Raw genomic sequence first — 22,337 nt, 5'->3', positions numbered from 1 at the left:
AGCCATGCCAGGGGTCCCGCCATGACCTCTGCCAATTCCCTCAGCACTCGAGGGTAGAGATCGTCTGGACCCACTGATTTATATACATCCAGTCCCTCCAGACGTTCCCTGACTAGAGCCTCACTGACCCTGGGCCTGGGTGCGCCTCCCCCGGGGTCTAAGGGGGGCCTAGTGTGGGGGGGCTGATCCAGTCCCTGCTCAGGAAAATGGAGGCAAGGAAGTTGTTGAATAGGTTAGCTTTGTCATCTGGTGTGACTGAGCTAGTGGTATCCACACTACATGTGCTTTGCCAGTTCAGTGTACTGGTTTTCCTATACCGGTAAAGCACTCCTAGTGTAGATGTCACCTTTGAGTCAGTCTGGAAAGATTTATGGTTTCATGTTTCAAGTGGTTTTGACATGATACCAGCTGAAACTCAGCGGTTTTGACAAAGTGTTGTGGCTTTTATTTAAAAGAAAAAAAAAAAAGTTCAACCAGTTTATTGATTTGCAGTAAGGCAGAGAATTAAGTGGGTTTGTCTGAACCCAAAACTCAAGCGAAACCTCGCAAAAATTGAAACGAAAAATTCCTCTTGTGAACCTTTATGAACAGGAGCTGCCAAATTTCTCACAGGTCTAGAACAGCAGTTTGAACTGCTATAAAATACATATATAAATATCAGGGGTCTTGACTTCTAGCAATATCTCAGAACTGGCTCATTTACCAGGCTTAGTTGGGCATATGAAATCTGGATTGACTTTCTATCATCCTAAAGGTAAGAATTGGCAAAACAAAGTCCATGGGTTTCAGTGTACCATTGTGTCTTATGGTAACTGAGGACATGACACAGTTCCCACTAAAATGTCTGACTATATATTCCCATTTCAGTGGGGGCAGGAAAACCCCAAACCCACCTCCATAGTTTACCCATTGTGCAACCCTATCCTTACGGAGCAGGGTGGAATTTTTCCTGACCCCATCTGGTGATCAGCTTATGCCCTGAAGCAGGAGGACTGAGAGCCCCTTATAATTTTCATCCTAGCTAAGTGTAACTTCATATGCCGTTCTCGTTCACGTAAATGCCTCCTGTAAATGTGCTGCTGGGTTTGATTAATAATGTAGTTCTTTTCCTCGTTATGAATCAGCAGCAGCTCTTACAGATCCTGGAGGTGAATTTTTTAGGTAAGGTTTAAAATAAGCTTGACTGCAAAGAAGGTGTTGGCGTTTGCTACCCACTCTGCCGAGCCAAAGAGTTAGTAGTTAAAACCTAGGACAATTATGCCACAAGAGGCTCGATCTAGACAAGAGAGAGCTGGTGCTGGTAGGGCAGAAGGAAATAACCTGGACAGGAGGATGAATGGACTTCTCCTTCTAATCGTGGAGTGTACTTTTTCCTTGCCAGTGGTGGGAATCTTTAGATAGCCTGACTTCCGAATCCCAGCTAGCAGTGACAACTCCTACTAGTGAGTTAAGTTTGCAGATAGTTAAGATACACACTCCATTTACACAGACCCTGCCGTAGTCTTCCACACCTTTGTCTCCTCCTGGGTGCACTCAGCTCTTGAAGACCACTTGCTAGCTTTCTAACCTCCCCTTTAATGGAATGGTTAGCATGAACATATTATATTTGCAATTGTTCTGTTTATGGCATTGGTTTTGGCATCTGGCTTCGGGTACTACTCAAGTCAGTAATTCTTAATAGGTAAACTACTGTGGGGCAGATCATACTCTATGTATTAGGCACCTAAGTGGGCTTAGGTGTCTTAATGAGATCCTATCCACCTTGCTCAAGCCCATGAGAACCTGATAATACAAATGTTGGGTGGGGGGAGGGTAGAGGGTGGAGAGGGTGTCTTCACCCTCACTATTTTGTGTTTTTGTGCCTTCATTTTAAGGCTTAATTGACAGCATGTTGCAACAAAAATAGATGCATTAGTGGATTTTAGGGACTGGAACAGGGTAGAATAAGATTGCACTTAGGTGCGTAAATCCACTTAGGTGCCTAATAAGCAGAATAAGATCCGGCTCTCCTTGCTTCAGAAGAGTTGGCTCTTTCCACCAGGACAATTGTGGTATGTGCGCTGGCAGTCCCGCTGTGTTGTTTCGGGGATGTCAAGTCTGTTATTGTACAAATCAGGCCAGAGAGAGACAAGGTCTATGCTTCAGGGAGCAGTGCAAAGCATCTCTTTGATCAGTCATTTGCTTAACCATAGCAAATGACTGAGTTTATGCCACTCTGGTTTAGTTATAAGGGAAGAAGCTATATATGCTACCCACTTCAGCCAGCTAATTTAATGGGATGCTGTACTTGTTTCAAGTAACCTCTCCAGATGCTGTAATATGTGCCCACAAGTCTATCAATAATAACTCTCCACTGATCTCTTGACATGGGCATTTCAGCTGATAGGGCATGGGTATATAGTTCAAGAACTGACCCTTGTACAAAATCAAAGGGTTTTATTACATTTGATTGAATTAACAAGGAACTGCTTTGGAAATCTCTTAGTTTAGTGACTTTGAACTCAGTAACAAAGCCAACCCCCCCCCCCAACCCTCAACGGTTTTTGTTCCTAATAACCATAGCGGTAAACAACTGTTTCTCTGCAACATGTTATTATATAATAATTGTTTTATTACCAGGAAGAACATAATTAAGCTGCTTTTGTTTCATTCCAATTGAGGTTTTGCATAATTATTCCATGATTAAACATAAATTGTATTTAAAACCTGGCTGACTCCCATCTGAGTATTAAGAACTAAGCAGATGCCTTTACACGGTTGCTGGTTCATTTTCTGATTTCTTCTCTTTTTCCAAGGTGATGTTTATTTTCCTGTAGTACCTGAATGCAATTTGCAAAAAATTACCCCACGATTCCAAACCTGCCATAGGATCAGACTGTTGCAGTGCAAGGCATGGCTTAGCACCAAGTGGCCCTCATTCAACATGGCATTTTAACTAGCATTCTGCAAAAGCAACGTTGAAGGGTCATTAAAAAACAAATCATCCAATAAGCAGATACCTTTGCTGAAGTAGTCCAGATCCAATTTGAGCCCTGCGTATTGCTCATAAATCAAGACTCCTGTCTCCTCACATTTGGATGCTGGTATATTTGCGATGTCTTTTTTTCATTTTTTATGGAACTTAAATAACTTGCCGGCATATCATATTACCCTCCCATTCAGACAGCAAACTGCTGCATCAATTCTTAAACATGAAACAAGGAAAATTGTTGTTTTTCTAAAATACAACCAGTGAGAATTAGCTTCTATCAGGCGGGAAAAGCCACGGCGTAATGGCAAGAATGCGGTCAGTATGAGCAGTGGAGTCTCAGCTGCAGAGCTGTAGAAACTGTGAAGTGGGAGTTAAGTGAGGTTTCATGCTCCATCACCGCTGTGGCACCATCTGATCTATAGGCAATCTGTGACTTTAGTAACTGAAATAACACGACTCAAAGGTTATGTGAAACATGCTTTTTTTTCTTTCTTTTTTTTCTTTTTTTTTTTCTCACTTCAGCAGCATTTAACTTCCATTTTTCAGACTGGGCAAAGATTGAGCAGTCTCTCTCATTAACTCATAATATTTAGGGTTGCAGCAGCCACAGTTAATGCATTTAGGGCTGGATTCTACAGCCCGACTTGGATTGAGGTCAGCAGAAGACCTAGAAGGGCTCTTAGATGGCAAAGAGAGTGACATAATAATTTTGGCCAGAGAGGAAAATCCATCCCTCTTCAGACGGCAAGCACAAAGCTTGCAAACCAGGGACGTTTTCCCCTAATTCCTACTTTGAGCCTTTAGATACTGATACGCTGCATGCCACTTATCTGCACAGAGGTGAATGCCACCTAGAAGGAGAAGACCCTTTTCTGGGCACAATGCTGTCGTACGGCAGGAAGAGGATGGTGTGAAGCAGCTTGCCTTACCCACAAAATCTGCGCAAAGGCCTTGTTTAGGATGTTGCTTCTGTTAGTCCCTTAAGAATGCCACTTTACCATCACTTATTATCATTTGCTCATATAGAAGATTACTATACTGCTTAAACCCAATGTGGAGATACCCCCCACACTGGGCTGGATTTTACTTTTAATGAGAGGTGGCCCAAAACACAGCCCAGGGTGTTTTGCCCAGCAGGATGTGGCTGCCTTCTAGATGCGGCTCAAACTACAGATGCCAGCAGGTCTGGCTGTGGACCTGGGATTTCTACCAGAGGCTTACTCTGCGTTGAGAACAAGGGTAGCTGTAATCAGCTTTATCTCATGCAAATTAATTGCATCCTTCAGGCAACTGGCAAGTAGCCATAAAAAGCCTGTATTGGGTAAGAGTTGTCTCTCTCCCCTTCAAGTATCCTTTTCTTTTCTCATTTTACAGTGTTTGGCCTTCTAGCTAGAGGGGGTGCTTACTTGTTTCTTTCCCTAGAAATGTCACTGTGGGATGGGGTGGAGGGGATGATTTCGGTCAGTTCTGGAAGCCAAAATCTGCCTTCATTTTATCAGGGTATAACTCCTCTGGATTTGTCTTCAGCGGAGTTCTCGGTGAATGATGCCGGACACCCAGATTTTGAAAAAGCGTAGGCAAAACTCACAGAGCTGAGTTTTCTACAGCGGTTGTCCATTTCCTTATGCTGAAAGCAGTCTTGGCTTTGCTCAAATCATAATTGAAGATATCTTACTTTAAATATTTACCAAAGATAGGTCCAGACAGCTCATTTGTCAGCATCGGCAGTAGCACTAACAGAGTCAGCAGCGACACGGCCGTGGTCCCAGGGCTCAGTGGGGTTCAAGCGAGAGCGTTTTTGTTAAGTGCATGCGTGCATGTGCTCGGTGAAGCTTTCAGACTGCAGAGCAAGGGCTCGGCGAGCCTGTGTGCCTGGCGAGCGTGGTCTCCGGTGCTCGCTCAGCTCGGGGAATGGGAAATTGATCTCTTTCCACTGTAGTTCTCTGTATGTGTCATTGCGTAGTGCCAAAGCAATGGAAAAGGCTGCTCAGCGGAGCTTTGCAGGGTCTGTTTCTCCTCTCATTTGCACTGCTGTCAATCTGGGCATTTCCTTGGGGGTCAGAGGATTTTCACCACGGTAGAGCGAGTGAATTGACAGGGAAACTGGAACGCTGGCTTCTAATTTCGTAAAGTCCGTCCAGCATTTGGCTAATTTTGTAAACAGCCTTCTTTTTTCCAGGAATCCACTGAGATGCACACAAAAGGCTGCAGGAGACAAGTGTCAAAGAATGTGTAAATTTACCAGCAGTAACTACGAATGTGGGAATAAAGTACTAGGGACAAAATAATATGCAAGATTTGATATTTCCTGCTATGTAGACGTTTACCTGGCAGTGCAAACAGGAAGGAGCTGTTTATGTATTAGTTTAGACCTCACCCATGCTGACTTGTTTCAGCCGATCTGTGCATTATGTATAGCAGCGTATGCCCTGTTGCAAATGACTGTTATGAAAGAAGCACTTTTCTTCACACCCACGCAGGCATAACAAAAAATGTTTACAAAAGGAGGACTGCTATTAGTAATCCCTGCAAATTCTCAAGTACAGAAAAACGGGACTTGACTCCGTGCTTTATTCACCTCGCTGCTGGCCTTTTTTTAGGGTCTATCTCATTGTTGCCTTTGGGGCGGGTGGGTAGGTCATTCCTCCCCTTGCAGCTGTTCAATGAGCTTTTTAAGTTGGTTTTTTTTTTTCAGGCAATGGCAGGCTCCCTCTGGTTCAAACCTCTGGGATTTTTCATATGTTGTAGGCTTTTAACAATTGGAAAGACTTGCTGGGCCTGCCAGAGCTCCTTTCCATGACAATGCAAAGCTTCTGGCCTGCAGAAGATAGAAACTGCTTGATCACGAGTGACTCCCATACGGCCCCCCTCCTCCCCACCGTCCCCCTTCAGAGCTAACGAGAGAATTTGCTTCTCAAGCAGGGCAGGGGAAAGGGCACCACTAATTGGCTTGAAGGTCATTGCATTTGCTTTGTTTGCACATATTAAACACCTCCACTATCCAGGCTAAGTGGGCACTTGGCACACAACTAGGAAATAGTAACCTTCTCAAAAATTTCCCCTAATTACCTTGAAGGCCCTAGGCTGAACTTTGCCACATGGTTCCAGACAAGGTTGCACTTGGACCAGGCGTGTCTGGAGTAGGAGGCAGCGGGAGAACTAAGGCAGGGTGACTGGGGCAACCATCCCAGAAGCTGACTTTTTGGGGGGGGAAGGGGTGAATAAAACAGCTGCTGTCAGCAGCTGCCCAATTGCAATTGAAATCATGCTGGCATCACAGTGGCAACTAGACGTTGCCAACGCCCCAGTGCCTGGCCGCTTCGTTACACAGCTGGTAGCAGCAACTCTATCAGCACTTCAGATGGGGCTGAATCTAACTCTGATAACTGGCTTGGTTACTAGAAACCTCAGATGAACATCATCCTTCCTGGCTTCTAAGGGTGAAAACAGGCATTGGGTTTATCCCAGGTTGGATTGGTGAGAAATGTGACTCATCAGTCAGTATAGATAGGCAGCACTCCCTTCCTCCTCCACCCGCCCCCTAGCCGGCACACACGAAATACCCACAGCTACCAGTGAAGAGGAGTTTGTCTGAAGGTTTCTGCTCAGGGACCTTGTGAACTAGCTGCTTCCATTTCCTGCTTGCTGGCAGGCCAAACGCCATGTATGAAGTCAAGCTGCCACAGGGAGATTCTCCTCCCCGCCCGCAGTTAGGGCGAGGGGACCTCATTACTCTGCACTATTGTGGATCGCTGCTTTCCTCCCTGGTAGTGCCTCAGAGTTGCAATACCGACTTCTTATATCAGCGGTGCCCGGGCTTTGGTTTTGTTTTGCTTTCATTGCTTGCTTACCGATGGTGAGGACAGGATTTGGACAAAAATGCATTTTAGGTGCTATAAAGTGGGGGAAGCAGCCGCTGAGGGGTGCGAGGCTGTTATAAATCTACACGTGCACCTCTGCAGTAGCCTGCACGAGCCACACACGTGAGCCCCATTGCTTTGAACCTGGATGAAGCAGGGTTAACACTGGAGTGGTGTCTGCGCCGGTTCGTACTTGGATTTGCCGTGCAGCTTTAGAAATGAGTTTGAGTGTTGCTACATTTACGCTGCTAGGGAATCATGCAGCCAGGATAATTAGATGTATCCTTTGATAGCAGTACAGCTGTTATGTCTCTCTATACCAGGGTGCTCAACCCCACCCACAGGCCAGATCTGGCTCCCCACAGGTGGGGCACCCCACAGGTCCTAAAATTTGGTGGCAGGGGAGCAGCTGGGAACCCTGCAAGCCGAATCGCGTGGCCCTGTGTCTGGCCCACAGAGCAGCGCAGGGCCCAGTCCTGGCATGGGGTGCCAGGGCTTCATCCCAGCACAAAGGACCCAGTGTGGCTTATGGACTGGCCCTGCAACACTCATCTGGCCCCTGGGCCCAAAAGATTGAGCACCGTTGCTCTGTACCCTCAGCCTTCATTTTTCTACAGAGCTCAAGCTGAGGTCTCTTTTTCAAAGAGAGAAACCCAAACTAGGCTAGGGTCCTGTTGCACTAGAAACATCTAGGAGGAGACAGTCCCAGCCCCAAAGGACTTATGAACTAAATAGGTGATGCAAAGAGATGGGGAAACACACAATGATTATCCTCATGATATAGCTGGGGTATCGAGGCACAAAGAGGGTGAGTGACTGGCCCAGGGTCACACAGGAAGTCTGTAGCAGAGCCAGGCATTGACTACTGACTTCCTGAGTCCCAGTGACTTACAGTGCCACCTCTTTCTTTTGCTATCTTATGCTGTGTATTTAAAACTCCTGTTACTGTCATGATCTTGCGCCAGTCGAGTGTAAAAAGTAGGATCCTGTTGACATGACCCAGAAGTCTTTGTTTTTATTTTAAGTTGGGGTGAGCCAACGAGGCTGCGTTATATGTAGGCTTAGGCTAGATTTCAGGGTCCAAGGCCAAAGAAGCACTAAGGTTCAAGATACCACGTTGCCAAAATACCACAAAAGTCTGGCTTCCACCATTTCACGTGGCAAACATCCCATGACAGCAATTATACTCACGAGCTTCTCACATCTTGGACCGAATCCTATAAGAACAGCCATTCTTCTGATATTTTTTCTGCATTTAAACTGCAACTGAGGCCCCTTCCAGTATTGGATCTGACCTCGAATCAAAACCATAAAGGAGGGCTGGGTTAGATCCAGTTTGGGACTGACAATCTAGAGTTTGACAGAGTCGGGATCTGCGGGTCTGCTCTTGACCCTTCATTGCTGTTAAGTTTGTTTTCCCAGCACACCTCTGCTTTTCCAGTTGCAGATTGCTTAACATAGACTGAATCATGAATAGCCGTACTACCGTGAAGCAGAGAAACATGTTGATATCAGATACAACAACGAGAGTCAGTCGGATTTGAAGCCATGCCAACCTATATACAACCCATACCTTGAAATTGTTAAGACAAAAGTCGTTCATTACATTTAATGATCAAGTGTCCTTCAGATTTCTAAGGAGCTTTTATGTTAACCATTTATATTACTCAACTGTAATATAAACAGCAAACTCAGGGAAAATCCTTTTAAAATTAAATTGGACAGGATTTTTTTTATCTATATAGTTATTTTGCTTCAAGGAAGTATCTGCTTTCCAGACATCTCTTCAAACAAATCATGTCTGAACAGAAAAAATAAACAAGGAATAGCTGAAGCTACAAGGTTTTTCTGTGTGGAAGAGCAGAGTGGGAGGTTTTTTGGGGTTTTTTTTGTAAGAAGATGAATTTCCTGAAAAAGGGGGCTTTACTTCTGCCATGCAGCTATTGCATTTCCATTGACAAGGCATAACCTTAGCTCAGTGTCTTGAGTGTAGTAGCTTCTTGAGTCAAACTGGAGCTGATTTGCTACCTTGGAAATGGTGGAGAAAATTTAGAAATTAGAAAGGAATTTGGACATTAGAAGACACGACTTCACAGTCAGGGCGGCTAGGGTCTGGAACCAACTTCCAAGGGAAGTCGTGCTGGCTCCTACCCTGGGGGTCTTTAAAAGGAGGCTTGATAACTACCTAGCTGGGGTCATATGAGCCCAGTATTTTCTCCTGCCCAGGGCAGGGGGTCAGACTAGATGATCTACTTAGGTCCCTTCCAACCCTACATCTATGAATCTATGAAAGATGGGTTCCCAAGTGTACAAGTAAATTCAGAGGCAATGCTATATGCAGTATTCCTGTACATCATGCAGATCCCAACAGAAACTCTTCTGGTTAGGAAACGCTTTCGGGTTTTTCACCAAGATAAAGAGAGAGAATATTTATGATGAATTCCTGTTTCCAGTGGTGATTCAACAGATGATAGCTAAAAATGAAAGTTGCAAATCGTAACGATAAGAAAATGAAACTCCCCTTCCTCTTCTGTCATCCAGTGCAGTCACCAAAAGGTCATAGCAAGGATAACCTACTGGGCCTTGAATCTTTGCCTCCAAAGCAGTCTATAAAAAGTACGTCAAAAGGCATTGTTAAGTTTCAATGGTTACCCCAAACCATTTGGTTTCATATTATAATTATGGTGACTGTCGGTAATCGGGTTAGAATTCAAACATGACCTTTTTTAGACAGATGCTAATAGGACCCATGACATTTTCCCTCTTGGTTTACTTTCTCAGCGCTGAAAACCCTTCTGTTTAATGTTGAAACTGGACAACAACTTGACAGACGCGGCCCGCAACTTTTGTGTTCCCCCTTCTCCCCCCACCCCACAACTAGCTAAAATAAAATTTAAAAAAATCAAGCCTGATAGCACTGAGGTGTGGAAGGTGTTAACAGACCTGGGAGCTGATGCTGGAATTTTTTCTGAGAGCTGGACAGGAGAGAGGAGGAATTTATGGACCCCTGACCACATTGATTTCAACTCTGCTTGCTACCATTTAAAAAATCAAAGGAGCTACTTGGCTCCGTGCTGTTTGTTTTTCACCTGATTATTTTGCAAGGTGAAAAAGCACAGAGCAATGGAGAAGGAAAAGGGCATGGGGTGGGGGAAGGAAATGTTATTTCTCATACATTCCCATTCTTCATAACACCAGTGGGCTTAGATTTGGCTGGGGGAGCCCCTATGTCTTTTTATTTTCTTTCTTTTCTTTTCTTTTTTTAATGTTCTCTTTTGTTTTGTTTTCTAGACCCCAGACAGGCACAATCATCCCCTCCATGGTCATATGACCAATCTTATCCATCCTACTTGAGCCAGATGACTTCACCATCCATTCATTCCACAACTCCCCTCTCCTCCACACGAGGCACGGGGCTTCCTGCCATCACCGATGTGCCCAGACGCCTCTCAGGTAAAGACCACGTTTCAACTAAAACAATTGTGCAGAGAGTAGCAGGGAAGACTGACGGTGCTTATAACTGCGGTTCAGGAATACAAAGGAAGATCAGGATGTGGTACCAGACTTTCTGAATTAAAGGGGGATCAAAATCTTCATCTTTTAAGGCTTGGATTTAAATGTTTAAGTGTTGCCACATTACTCTCGAACGTGTCGTTTAAATGTAAGAAATTCCATTTTAAGTCAGATTAGCTTTTACCGTGAGTCTGATTCCTTTATGTTGTTTTCAGCTGAGAGCCATTTCTCTGCAAGTTTCAATGAAGTTGTGATATTTTTCTTTTTTTTTTTTTTTCTGTGATCCTTTAAACAGTCTTACTGCTGTCTCCTAAATTAGATTAGTCTCACTGGAAAGTGTCTCTATTTCTTTAATATTTAAATCTAAGGCTTATTTTTGCTTATTTCAATCCAGTAGGTCAAGAAAGCCAGTTCCCTTGTTAATGTGTACTTAAGATCCCTATCAGAAACTGGCTGGGTCACTTTTGGGTACAGGGCAGTCCTGGAAGGAGTAGGTAAGTTCAGAATGATCCAGGAGAGAGGAAATCGTAGGAGCCCAGACTAGACAACAACCAGGGACTGACACCTTTTAGCCAACACATAGATGTATATATGCTCTGTGATCCAGCTGTAAGGGGCACAGAGGCAAATCCAGCTGTGGAAAGTCATTTGCTTGTCTGGCTGTAAAACAGGGCATGCAAGGGTGCGCAGTAACCTGGTTTATTTTGCCAGTATGGGGAACTCTTAACTGGAGCGTTACAATTCCAAACAGACAAATGTGGAAATATTAGTGACCTGTCTGCCAAAATGCATGTGTAATGTAAAGAGACCCTTTACTTTTCATTAATAAAGCACAAAGGATTGGTTTTATATAGCTATTTTTCCATGTTTGCAAGACCCTCTTATGGTCTTGGATTCTAGTCCCATACACCTGTTTGACTTCCAGCCAGGCACATTTCTTTCTATCTTGTTTTCCCCTCTCCTCAAAGCTCTTAGTACTATAAATGTTGCTCACTTCACTGAGCTGCATCACCGACAAGCTGAACTTGAGCCAAGAGGCATGTAGGATTTGATTAGTTTAGACTCCTTGATTTCTTTCATCTCGGAGGAGGGAAGCTTTGTTTCTCAAACAAACAGCCATGAGATCTCCCTGGTCCTAGCGCTCTGTTTTCAGAGAAAGTAGACCATCCAAATGGGTCAAAGTTTCTGGCGTTAGCAGGCAGGCACCTCTGTCCTCTCTTCAAGATGCTCGTTCGAGTTAAAAACAAAATCAGCTTAATTTGGGGGAAGTGGTTTGTTTGGCTGGAGACTGATTTCTTGTTAGGCCAGTGTAGCCCTGGGTTGTTCTGCCCCGGGCAATCCCTGCAGGAATGGGCCCAGTTGGGATTGCAGCAGCTGTACAAGTTACTTGCCCTGAAGTCCTGCAGTGTGTATTCAGATGTAAGCGTCTCTCTCACGGGCACAAGCTCCACAGCTAAAAGAAGTACATCACAGGACCATTATTGAGAACTTCTCTACTGCACTTTGCAGCAAGCTATCCCCACTTCTCCTGTCCTTCCCTTTTGGGGAACAGCTGATCCCCATTATTCCCTGGCCTTTTCCCATCCCAGGAGGTGCCTTTGTAACCTAGACGCCAAAGTGGATTTTGATTTTCTATTTTCTGTGGTACGCCTGGATGCTTATCTTGCTGGGGTCATCTGACTTCCTGCCCTTTGGGCAGGGGGCTGGACCCAGTGACCTTGCGAGGTCCCTTCCAGTCCTAATGTCCATGAAAACTGTGAAACAGGGAACCTCCAGAATACAGCATGAGCTCACTGGCACCGGGGTGTCAGCCAAAGGCTTCCTTAGGTTGATGACAGGCTCTCACTCGCAGCGCGGCGGTGCCGTGTTGCATGTTTCAAAAACCTTGCGGGCTCACTCGTGTGCCCCGACCAGGCCAATTCCACTGCACCGAGGCACCGGGCAGGATCTGGCCCGTATTGTTTATAAGGTGCAGAGTGGAAAGTTAGTTTAAAGCTTGGCTCTACTCTGTAAAGTGGCTGTGTAAAAATGCCACCTCCTCTACTCACCAGATGTGCTTTTCTTGTGCACATTCCAGCTCGATTCTGCTGACTGCTGTGAATAAAAATAAGTCTGCACCAGTTCGTACTTCTCGTTGCCGTGCAGCTTTAGAAGAGGAGTTTGAGTCTAATGTTCCTTATGGATTGTCAGTGGGGCTGTTAACTAAATCCTGATATGAGGACTCTCAGTCACACTTGGATCGCCTCATTAAATGCTACAGTAAGATGGGCTGTGTCAGAGGGCTGTGCTCTGAGCTAGGATCAGGAGGCTTGTGTTCAATTCCTGCCTTCACCCCTGGCCAAGTCACTTAATTTACTTAGTGCTTCCGTGAAATGAGAACAATGCTTTTTGTTATACAGCAGTATAATGGTGATTGTGAGGTGTTCAGATACTACAGAGAGGAGGGTCATAGAAGCACAGAGAAGTATTAAAGGGTATGCAAAAGTGGTAGAGAAAGGAGCACAGTTGTGAGTGTGCAAGCCTCCAGTCTTTATAACCAGTGATAATGAGTGTGAAGGAAAGAAGGAGGGTCTGTAGGGCGGCACTTACAAGAATCAGCTTCTTTCTTGCAAGCTAAGAAAACCAGATCCTCATTCATACAATCCTATTTCCACAGAGTCATTTTTTCAGAGTAAAACCAGGCCTTAAAGAGGAAAAAGTACATTCCTGGAAGCCCTAGAAAACCCCTCCTGCATGAGGTAGAAATTACAGCTTTACAAGGCCTGGAAGGAAAACAAAATTTGCTTCCTAGTACAGTGGCAGAAATCTGATTATCGTGTTTGTTAAAAATATACAGGGCATTTTAATGAATACCATATTCATTGCCTGTTGCTTAACAGCAAAAAGGAAGCAAAATAGTAACTCTCCACATTCAGGCATTTTTTTGGCACTCCCATAGTCCCAGAATTCCCTATTTAGCGCTACCACAGATTCAGAGATTCCCCCGCTACACTCAAGATCCATCGTTCCACCACCCCTGTTCCACCCCCGCCTTCTTTCAGTTTTGTCATCTAAGACATTCAAAAAGCCTGAACCCTCAACTAGTCAGTGCCTACTTGAACAAGCATTAAGCTGGTCAAGTTACATCTTCGGCACATACCTGATTTCTGTTAAGAGTTGGGCATTTGGGAGCACCTGGCCTGCAGCTGTGTGTAGCAAACTTTGACTGGCCCTCTACTTGCAATCTCTTGTGCATATATTGACAACTTTTCATCGAAGCAAGACATTGGGTATTAGGTCTGTGTTGCATAAGGGCAGATGGTAGTCTTACGTATTGTTTAGATTATGGATTGTAGAGGATGGTTTGGAAAGGGATGATTCTGCCTCAGGCAATACTGCAATCGCTTGAGCTCCGGGCTAGGGGCAGACATTCAAAAAGCCTGGGACTGAATTGATTCAATCTTTGCAGGTTATTCTAACCTGGCTAGGCTAAATCAGTTTGTAACTGCACAGATATCCCAGAAATACAGGCACATGCCTGCAGTAGCTCAGGCTAGAAGCTGGGAGGGGAGGTGCTAGAGAAGCCCTCCCTTCACTTGTGCAGTACTGAGCTGAGGGGGGCGTGGCCAGGCCCCACATGACACTCTGATTAGGGAGGGGTTCCCCCTTACCCCTTCTGACCAGCCCAGCAGGGAATTGATAACACAGTGCTTATCACTACTAACTCAGTGTTTATCAGCCCATTAAGAAAACAACAGAGGGACATTACCAGCTACCTGTTGATTCTGCCTTTGTCCCATCTGTCACAGCAGGACCTGTAGCCAGCATGTGGTCTTTTAGCTAATTCCTGGGTAAGGCAGAGGGGACGGGGAGTCACTGCTTAGCAGGGAGTGGGGAGAGGGGTGGAGGGGTGGGAACAGGGGGAAGCTAGGCAGGCACCTGCAGTCTCTGCAGAGCTCTAGCCAGAAAGCAGAGGGAAGGGGCCAGCTCTGCTGTCGAGCAGAGAGCCTCACCCAGCCCAAAGAGCATGCCAGGATGATGGAGGAGTCTGGTTTAACTTAAACCAGCAAGGGGTCTGGGACAGAGATTGCATAAACTGGTTTGAGCTAAATCTTTAAGTCCAATACTGCATTCAACCAGGTTTATCTCAAACTGGTTTCAGCCATTTTCAAACTGGTTTATGTGCACTGAACATCTGTTCTGTTACAAGTTTAAACCAGTTTCTGATCACTTAAACTGATTTATGTGTAATGTCTGTCCCTAGTCTGGAGATCTGTACCAGCCATATTTCTCTATGATTCTCTATGGTTCTATGAATGTGTACCTCAGTCTTCAGATAGGAACCAATACTCAATTGTTGGTCATTTAAAAATGTAGTAATGATAGTTATATATTTATTTATAGTTATACATATATAACTATATATTCTTTAATATAGTTATTTATATTTAGCCCCAAAAGAATGGAGGATGAATTTATGGCTAATACCCCACTAACCAGATAATCTTTTTTCATCCGAAACCCGCACTGCTTTTCAACCAAGCATGAAGGTATATTATCGACTCATCTACTGTTAAAGCTCAGTAATAATAAGAGTTGAAAACCTTGAATTTATTTCATATTCGAAAACCTGTGTGTTGCCACTCCCAACAGGGCAAAACCGGTTGCCTAGCAGATAAATATCATTAATGAAATAATATTGTACTGGCATCCCAGGAATACCCATGTTGTTCTGATTATATGTCAACATTTTTTTTCTTCCAAAAGAACTGTAAAAATTTCACTTAATTTATATGCAAAGTCACCCTATAATCAGGCCCCCAACAACCTTGATTTTTGCATTTTGCAGTATTTCTGTGTATCCAATAAAAATACCAAGTCTGAAATATCTTCATGGCAGTTTTTATGTTAGTATTTTTAGTACGTTTAACTCTTTGGATCCTTTTCTTGGTTATTTGATTTTCCTGTGGGATTTTGTAAGGACAATAGCAGTTCTAGGATTTTCTCTGTAGTTATCAACCTAAATTTAGGGAAAAGGCTGTTTTTCCTTAAATTGAACCTGAAAACATGAGGTCAACTTATATGCAGGGTTGACATAATTGGAACAATATGATATTCGAATATAGTCCTTTAAAATAAAGTTTTGTCAACAGTATATGGTCTTACTGCAATAGTTATTTTGGATGCACTCAAAATTATTAATATCCTACACATAGTGAGACTTCATGTCATGAGGGACTGGCTGTGTCTATAATGTAATTCACTTATATGACACGTATAAATACATGTCATAGACACTACGTAAGCCTCAGGATTTGTAAGCTCAAATTTTGTATTTGTAAGCTCAAGGTTGAAAGCAGTTAGCTTGGAGTCCAGGACCATTTGATCCTGTGGTAACTGGAAGGGTACTATGCTACAATCAAGTGATTCCTGTGTATTAGAGGGAAGTCAAACAGAAGACTATGGAATTAACCATCTTATCAGCAGGCTCAGGCTTGATCTCAATAGGTGCAGAAATTACACATAAACTGGTTCGGCCATTTTGAAAGTGGTTTACGCACACTGAGTGCCTGTTGTGTTACAGATTTGAACCAGTTTCTGATCATGTATATACATTTAAGATAAACCCGGATGGATGTACTATCAGACTTAACTGATTTAGCTTAAATTGGTTTATTGAACTTCTGTCCCAGTTCCCTTCTAGATTCAAGTTAACTCACAGTCCCTCAGCATCCCAGGATGCTTTTCACCTCTCCAGCAAACCCCTCTTTGCAGGGTGGGCGGGCTACCCTTGGTCTAGCTATCTGGTCCAGCTGAGCAGAGAGGCATGCTCTAGCGCCCCCCAGTTTCTGACCTGGGCCACTGCAGGCATGTGGCTTAATTTCCAGAATCAAAAGTGAATGTCTGTTCACTTATGTATTGATTCTATCTTTGCACTTTAAACTAACCTGTGAAGACTGAATCGATTCAGCCTTGGGCCTTTTGACTATCTGTACTTAGCCAATTTGAAAGTTGAGACAGCCATATCTAATGACTTACTGCCACAGAGTGGGGGAGACAGCGCCTCTTGCTCCGTCTTCCTTGCACCTGTCCCCACTCGTGTTGGGGAGTCACTGCCTTGTTCTTCTTGCTGAACACCACACAAGGACTTGCAGGAGCAGGCCCTTTGCGATCCTCAAGATTTGGTCTAGAAACATTACCAGACAAGTAACCTGATGCACAAAAAAGTTTGCCATGAAGCCATCACAGTTGCAGCATACACATTTGTGCCTGACAATGATGTAGCCGACAGAAACAAGTGGGTGAAGAATTACAGTACAACCCACCAACAAGCAGGCGCCCCACCCGCCTTTCTGCAGACACATGCCTTGCCCCAACTCCTATACATCTCAGACACTACATTTAATTTTATCCCTTCACAGATTCCCAGCTTTTCCTGTTGCCATCACCAAACTACTCTCAGAATACACCAGACTTCCCCCAGCCTTCCCTTCAACCTGCTACCTCTCCCCATAGTTTGATACATGGTTTCTGTCTTCTACGGAAAAACAGGAGGTGGCCATGACAATGGCAATTCTTTGTGACATTCTCTGAACGAGAATATTTATGCACTCACCTCTGCAGATGGATGAACTTTCCGTTAGGGTGAAAAATCACACACACAAAGCAAAAATCCTTCAAAAACTACCCATTGTACCAGATGTGTTAACATTAATCCTTCTTGCCTGTTTCTCAAGAAATATCAGTCAAGAAAAAGTAAGTAGAAATTTCAAGTATAGTCCAATTTAATACACTTCTTATTAAAAATCTGTGAAATAGTATAAAAAAGCTTAGAAAATATACTCATAAAAGCTGACACTGAAAGTTTGCACTGCAGTGTTGCCTGCGTGGAATGTCTGCCCCTCTTTAAAAGGCTTTTTTAGAACACAACCTTAACTATGAAGTGGGCCCCCATGCCTCCATAATTAAGGTTAAAACAACAACAATAACGATGTTGTTATGTAGTGCATAAGGACAAATCAAGATCAGGGCCTCATTATGAAATGAGGGCATAAATGAAATACAGGCACAGAACCAACCTTCTAAAATAAGCATTTCTTAAACTTTTTTCTTAATATCACAGTAATTCCATGGATTCATAATACAAGGGCTCCATCATTCTGGACCTTCCTAGACCTAATGGAGATGCAGAAGTTAAGAAATATCAGTGGTTTCTCTATTCACTAAAAGAGTAAAATCTAAAACCATAGTCTTCAACTCCCTCTATGCTCACTCAATAGTCAATGATGGTAGAATCCACCCTGCTGCAAAATTTGACTGGATTTTTAATTCCTGGCTAATGTAAGATAACAAAAATAAAATAAATTTGCACTGAAGGTCAGTGACTGAAGCTGAATCTCACACCTGCATGTTTCTGGAGGCTGATCCTATTCTTATGATAGAGGCACCTATGTGCCCAGAGGAGACAATAGAATTGCTCCTACACTATAGTTGGGTAACTCAGAATTGGTTACAAGAGGTTTCTCTACATGTGCAATTACTGTGAAGCAATAAACTCCAGAGAGTTTATTGCTCCCGGGTGCACCATTTGTACGTTTGCTTGGGACCACAGCATGTTGAGCCAGGTCGAAGCAGCCCTGGTTGGCAGGGGATCCTAGGGGTCAGCTTGCCAGTCTGAGGTTGTTCCCTCCCCCCAACTCAACATGTTGTGGAGGAGCTGACTGGGGTACGAAGGTGCTCCAGTGTGGGGCTAGCTGACAGGTAGACCTCACACTGTAGCATCCTTGTACCAGGCAGCCGGGGCAGCATCTGCACATGTACTGCTGTGGAGTTAATTAGTTTACTCCAGCCTGATAGGGGCTCACATGTAGACACATGCTGTTTACTGCAGAGCTAATTAGTCTACTCTGCAGTAAACATCTTGTGTAGATGCACCCAAAGTGTATTTTTGTCATCTACTAGGGGAAGCAGGATAGAATTGTGCCCATGAAGTAAACTTTTTGGCAAGAGAAAATTTCATAGTGATACCAGATTATTAAAGTAAGTTTTGTAAAGCCAAGAGTGCCAGGAGTTTAAACTTAATATGGATTGACTTGGATTTTGGTTAATATCTATGGTTTTGTTTGTTTTTAATCTGCCTTTCCTTGCTTGTTTTTCTTGGTTCTATTCTGTTTTGTTATTCTCCGAGTATTAGGTCTTAGAAGGAAGTATATCCTTCTGTATCCCACTTCATCCAGCGATCCCAGAGCAAGTTGCAGCCATTAGGGGAACTGTATGATTTATTGCCACAACTTGTGGAACAAACTTGTGGGACTTCCAAAATTTGTTGAATTCATTGCCACAGGAGGTGGTTGAAGCAGGTAGTCCCTTTTTGAACCTGGCTATACTATTTCAATCCATGGATGATACATCTATTAATAGCTGTTGAGCAAAATGGTTGGAGATGTTTTATCTGGCATCTCTGAACCAATAACAGTGACTATCAGGGAGGGATATTGAATAGGAGATAGATTACTCTAGATATTTCTATCTGGTGTGGTGCTCTCTATAGCTTCCATTTCTGCCACTGTCGGAGACAGGATACCAAGTTAGCTGAACCATTGGTTTGACGTAGTATGGCATTTCTTATATGCTTTTTTTAGATGAGGAAAAATGAGGAAGCCCCACAGTGGCCCTGTGAGGTATCTATCTATTAGGGGTGTGTGAAGTGGGCCCTATTTGATTCAGATTCAGATTTGGCCTGAATCAGGGACAGTGGTTTGATTCGTTGGTTTAGATCACAGTCCCTGATTCAGTTCAGCTGAATCTGAATCTGAAGATTCAGTGCTGATTTGGAGAATCAGCGATTCAGACACAGACACAGCTTTAAAAGTTTTTTCTACATACCTTGAGGTACCAGCGTGGCTTGTGAGCACTGCAATGCTGAGGCACGTGGAGTGTCCCACAGGAGTGCAGAGGGCCCTCCATGTGCTCGGTGGCAAACCTGGAAGTGGACTGGAAGTACTTCTTGTCCACTTCCGGGTCTGCCAGGGAGTGCACTGGGGGGGCCCCCATGCCCCCCTGGCTTGACGATCAGCCACAGGGGGACCCCAGGTGCCCCCCCGACCCAAGAGGCAACCAGTTGCTGAGCTGAGGGGGATATGGGGGGGGGCAAAGTGTCCCGGCAGACCCAGAAGTGGACCAGAAGTGCTTCTGATCCACTTCTGGGTCTGCTGCCATATGCGCTGGAGGGGCCCCACACTTCTGTGGGACACTCCATGCACCCCAGCATGGCAGTGATCACGAGCCCCTGCTACCTAGATGAATGTAAAAAAAACATTTAAAGCTGTCTCTATGTCCAAATCTCCAAATCTTTCCGAATCTCTCTAAATCAATTAGGAGAGATTAAAGGGTCCCCAATTCGATTTGGATTTGGAGATTTAGCCACCGAATCGGGCCACATCTCTGCTGAATCGAATCAGGGACCAAAGATTCGCACAGCTGTACTGTCTATCAGTACCATTAACACTATCATCTGTCAATACTATCAATAGCATCAGTGGCAAAACTATCAATTGTATCTAAGTTAGCACCCGCTGAAATGAACTGAGTGGTGCACATTTCATAACTCTCTCAGACTCTCTGCAAACTCAAATAGATGATTCTGTATCTGTTACATTCACTTTGCATTTTGAAGCATTTCTTAGGGGCCACATGAGCTCACTTGATTTTCCCTATCTTTCATTTTTTAATGAAAGCTAAGATATGACCATGATTGAGAGGGTTTTTTTTTTTTTCTGGGTTCCCTTTTCTCTTGGCTGCTTCTTTGCACCCACTGCTTTTGGAAAAACTGAGCTAAATAAAGAAAGGAACTTCTGAAAGCTCTGAGGATTCTGTAATTTCAGAAACAGCTCTGTCATTTTCAGCTAGTATGTAAACTTATAACTCACCAATTTTTTTAAAAGGGTACTATTTATTTTGTATGCCGCAATTTGTCCATTTTTAGTCTCTTCTCCATTTAATGCCATCAAGGCATCATAGCACCTTGGCAAAGACCTCTGCAACATCAATAGCAGCTTCTCTCTAGAATAGACTGTCTCACCGGAGCAGCTGTCCACAAGCTATGTTTCATGATCCTTGCCTCTAAGATATAGGCCAAATTTTTCTAATGTGGGTGGCCTAAAATTAGGCACCTCCATCCACACTGAGACACCAAAATCAGTGGCCTGATTTTCAGCAGTTTGGATATTACAATGCAAGTCTTTAAACCCCTTTCATTTTTTTAGAACTACTGTCAAGAGAGGAAATAAACAGGAGAAATTAGGCAGAGGGAAAGAGTTTTTATTCCAGAAGGATGAGGTTTGAAAAGGACAGAAGTGAAGAAACAAGTGGAACTTTTTAAAAAGCAGAGCAAGTTTGTTGCTGATACAGGCAGGAAATAGCACACTCAAATGTATGTGGATGTATAGATATATTTTATCTGAGCTTTTTTTGCAATATGTTTTATATTTAGGATGCATATCTAGATTTGCATCTGTTTCCAGAACTTGCTGCTAACAGTTAGTAATGATGCCAAAACATACTTGAGTTCCAGCTTGAGACCAAATGATATTCAGGGGGTTTTTTTTATTACTAATTTAGGGTCTGATACTAATTAAGGAAATTTTCCATAAGTGCCCGGCCTTTTGTGAGGGGCTCATTAAAACTATATTAACTTAAACTGGAATCAGGGTCTGCACATATTTTGTAATGGTTGTTTTTACCCACCCCCGCTGGCTTTTGTAAACAGAATTTTAATTGCTAGTGGTGCAGCACAATGGTCAGACTACAGATTCGGGGGGGACCCAATCCTTAGGTACATGAGTAGTCCCACAGAACTCAATAACCTCCTAACATAATGACTGAATGACTGGGGTCTCTGCCCATGTTTTCTGCACCAGCAAATACTCATTTCTGCAACCTTTTAGCTATAGCTCCATGACTTTTCAGCTTATAGATAGGTCAATTCATGCACCTATGGGAACAGGCAGTGCTGTAATATCCTATACTGGTAAAGGGTAGTTAAACAAAAAGGCAAGAGATTTCTTTACCCCCTGTGTGTGTCCCAGTCAATAGGAATTACACAGAAATAAGAATATAGCGTTCTGAATTAGTACTCTTCACCTTCAGAGTGACTGATGAACTTTGGGCCTGACCCTGCGAGTTGTTGAGTGAGGCTCACTTCCACTGAAATCAGCATGGCATGGAGGTGCTCAGCATCTCACGAGAGACTGATGGCACCCTGTAGGATGAAGCCAGTGTTTTTTACGGGCCCACGTACAGTTATGTTATATAGCATTCACATGTGTATTAAGGAAGAGGAGCTCCTTCCAGTGCAGGAAACACTGGGAGAATATTTCTGGCCTATACTATGCAGAGAGGACATTGTGTGTGACTGCTCCCTAGGCAGTAATCTGGCCTGTTATGAAAAAGGGTTGTAGAAACGGAGCCTAACAAAGCTTCACAGAACATCTTTGAGTTGGTTTAGTATTTGCTAGCCCTATATTATAGATGGGGATAAACAAAGCACTGTGGAAACCAGAACCCTTTCCTCACAGCACCCAACTTAGAGACGGATTTTAGATCTGCAAAGCAAAACTGATGATGTGTCAGCTGTTTACAGAGAGATTAAAAGGCACATGGCTGATTTCTGCGATAGAAGTGGAAGATAAGAGCTGAGACAATGATTCACACTTCCCCTGGCGGCACAAAGAGTCGAACCTACTCAGAGACAAAGATGAAGATAAAACGAGCGTGGAGGTATAGTTCAAGAATTCATTGAAAAAGGCAGTGATAGCAAGACAGAAATAAATATCTGACCTACAGGAAGGAAACGTGGAACACTTATCCCTAAGGGTGTGTCTATGTGAGATGTTTACTGTGCAGTTGACCAACTAGAGCTGTGCAGTAAATATCTGTGTCTACACATGCGCCGCTACTAGGGCACACAAAATGAATAAACTCCATAGCAGAGTCAGACTAGTGAATACAAGTCC

At 43.7% G+C, this 22,337-nt stretch overlaps 1 protein-coding gene across 5 annotated transcripts in view; it reads left to right on the top strand.

The window, feature by feature from the left end:
* RUNX2 (runt related transcription factor 2) overlaps nucleotides 1–22,337 on the top strand; it is a 292,780-nt gene that overhangs the window by 152,152 nt on the left and 118,291 nt on the right. For all 5 annotated transcript variants that reach the window (XM_019537134.1, XM_019537132.1, XM_019537133.1 and 2 more), the window contains one exon: nucleotides 10,123–10,284. In XM_019537134.1, coding sequence (XP_019392679.1) covers nucleotides 10,123–10,284 — 162 coding nt within the window. The remainder of the gene's footprint in view (nucleotides 1–10,122; nucleotides 10,285–22,337) is intronic.

The sequence above is a fragment of the Crocodylus porosus genome, unplaced genomic scaffold (genome assembly GCF_001723895.1).
Source record: "Crocodylus porosus isolate Cpor-Errol unplaced genomic scaffold, CroPor_comp1, whole genome shotgun sequence".
Classification (NCBI taxonomy): domain Eukaryota; kingdom Metazoa; phylum Chordata; order Crocodylia; family Crocodylidae; genus Crocodylus; species Crocodylus porosus.
The sequence above is the reverse complement of the archived record's forward strand: the minus strand, read 5'-3'. Positions and strand labels throughout refer to the sequence as shown.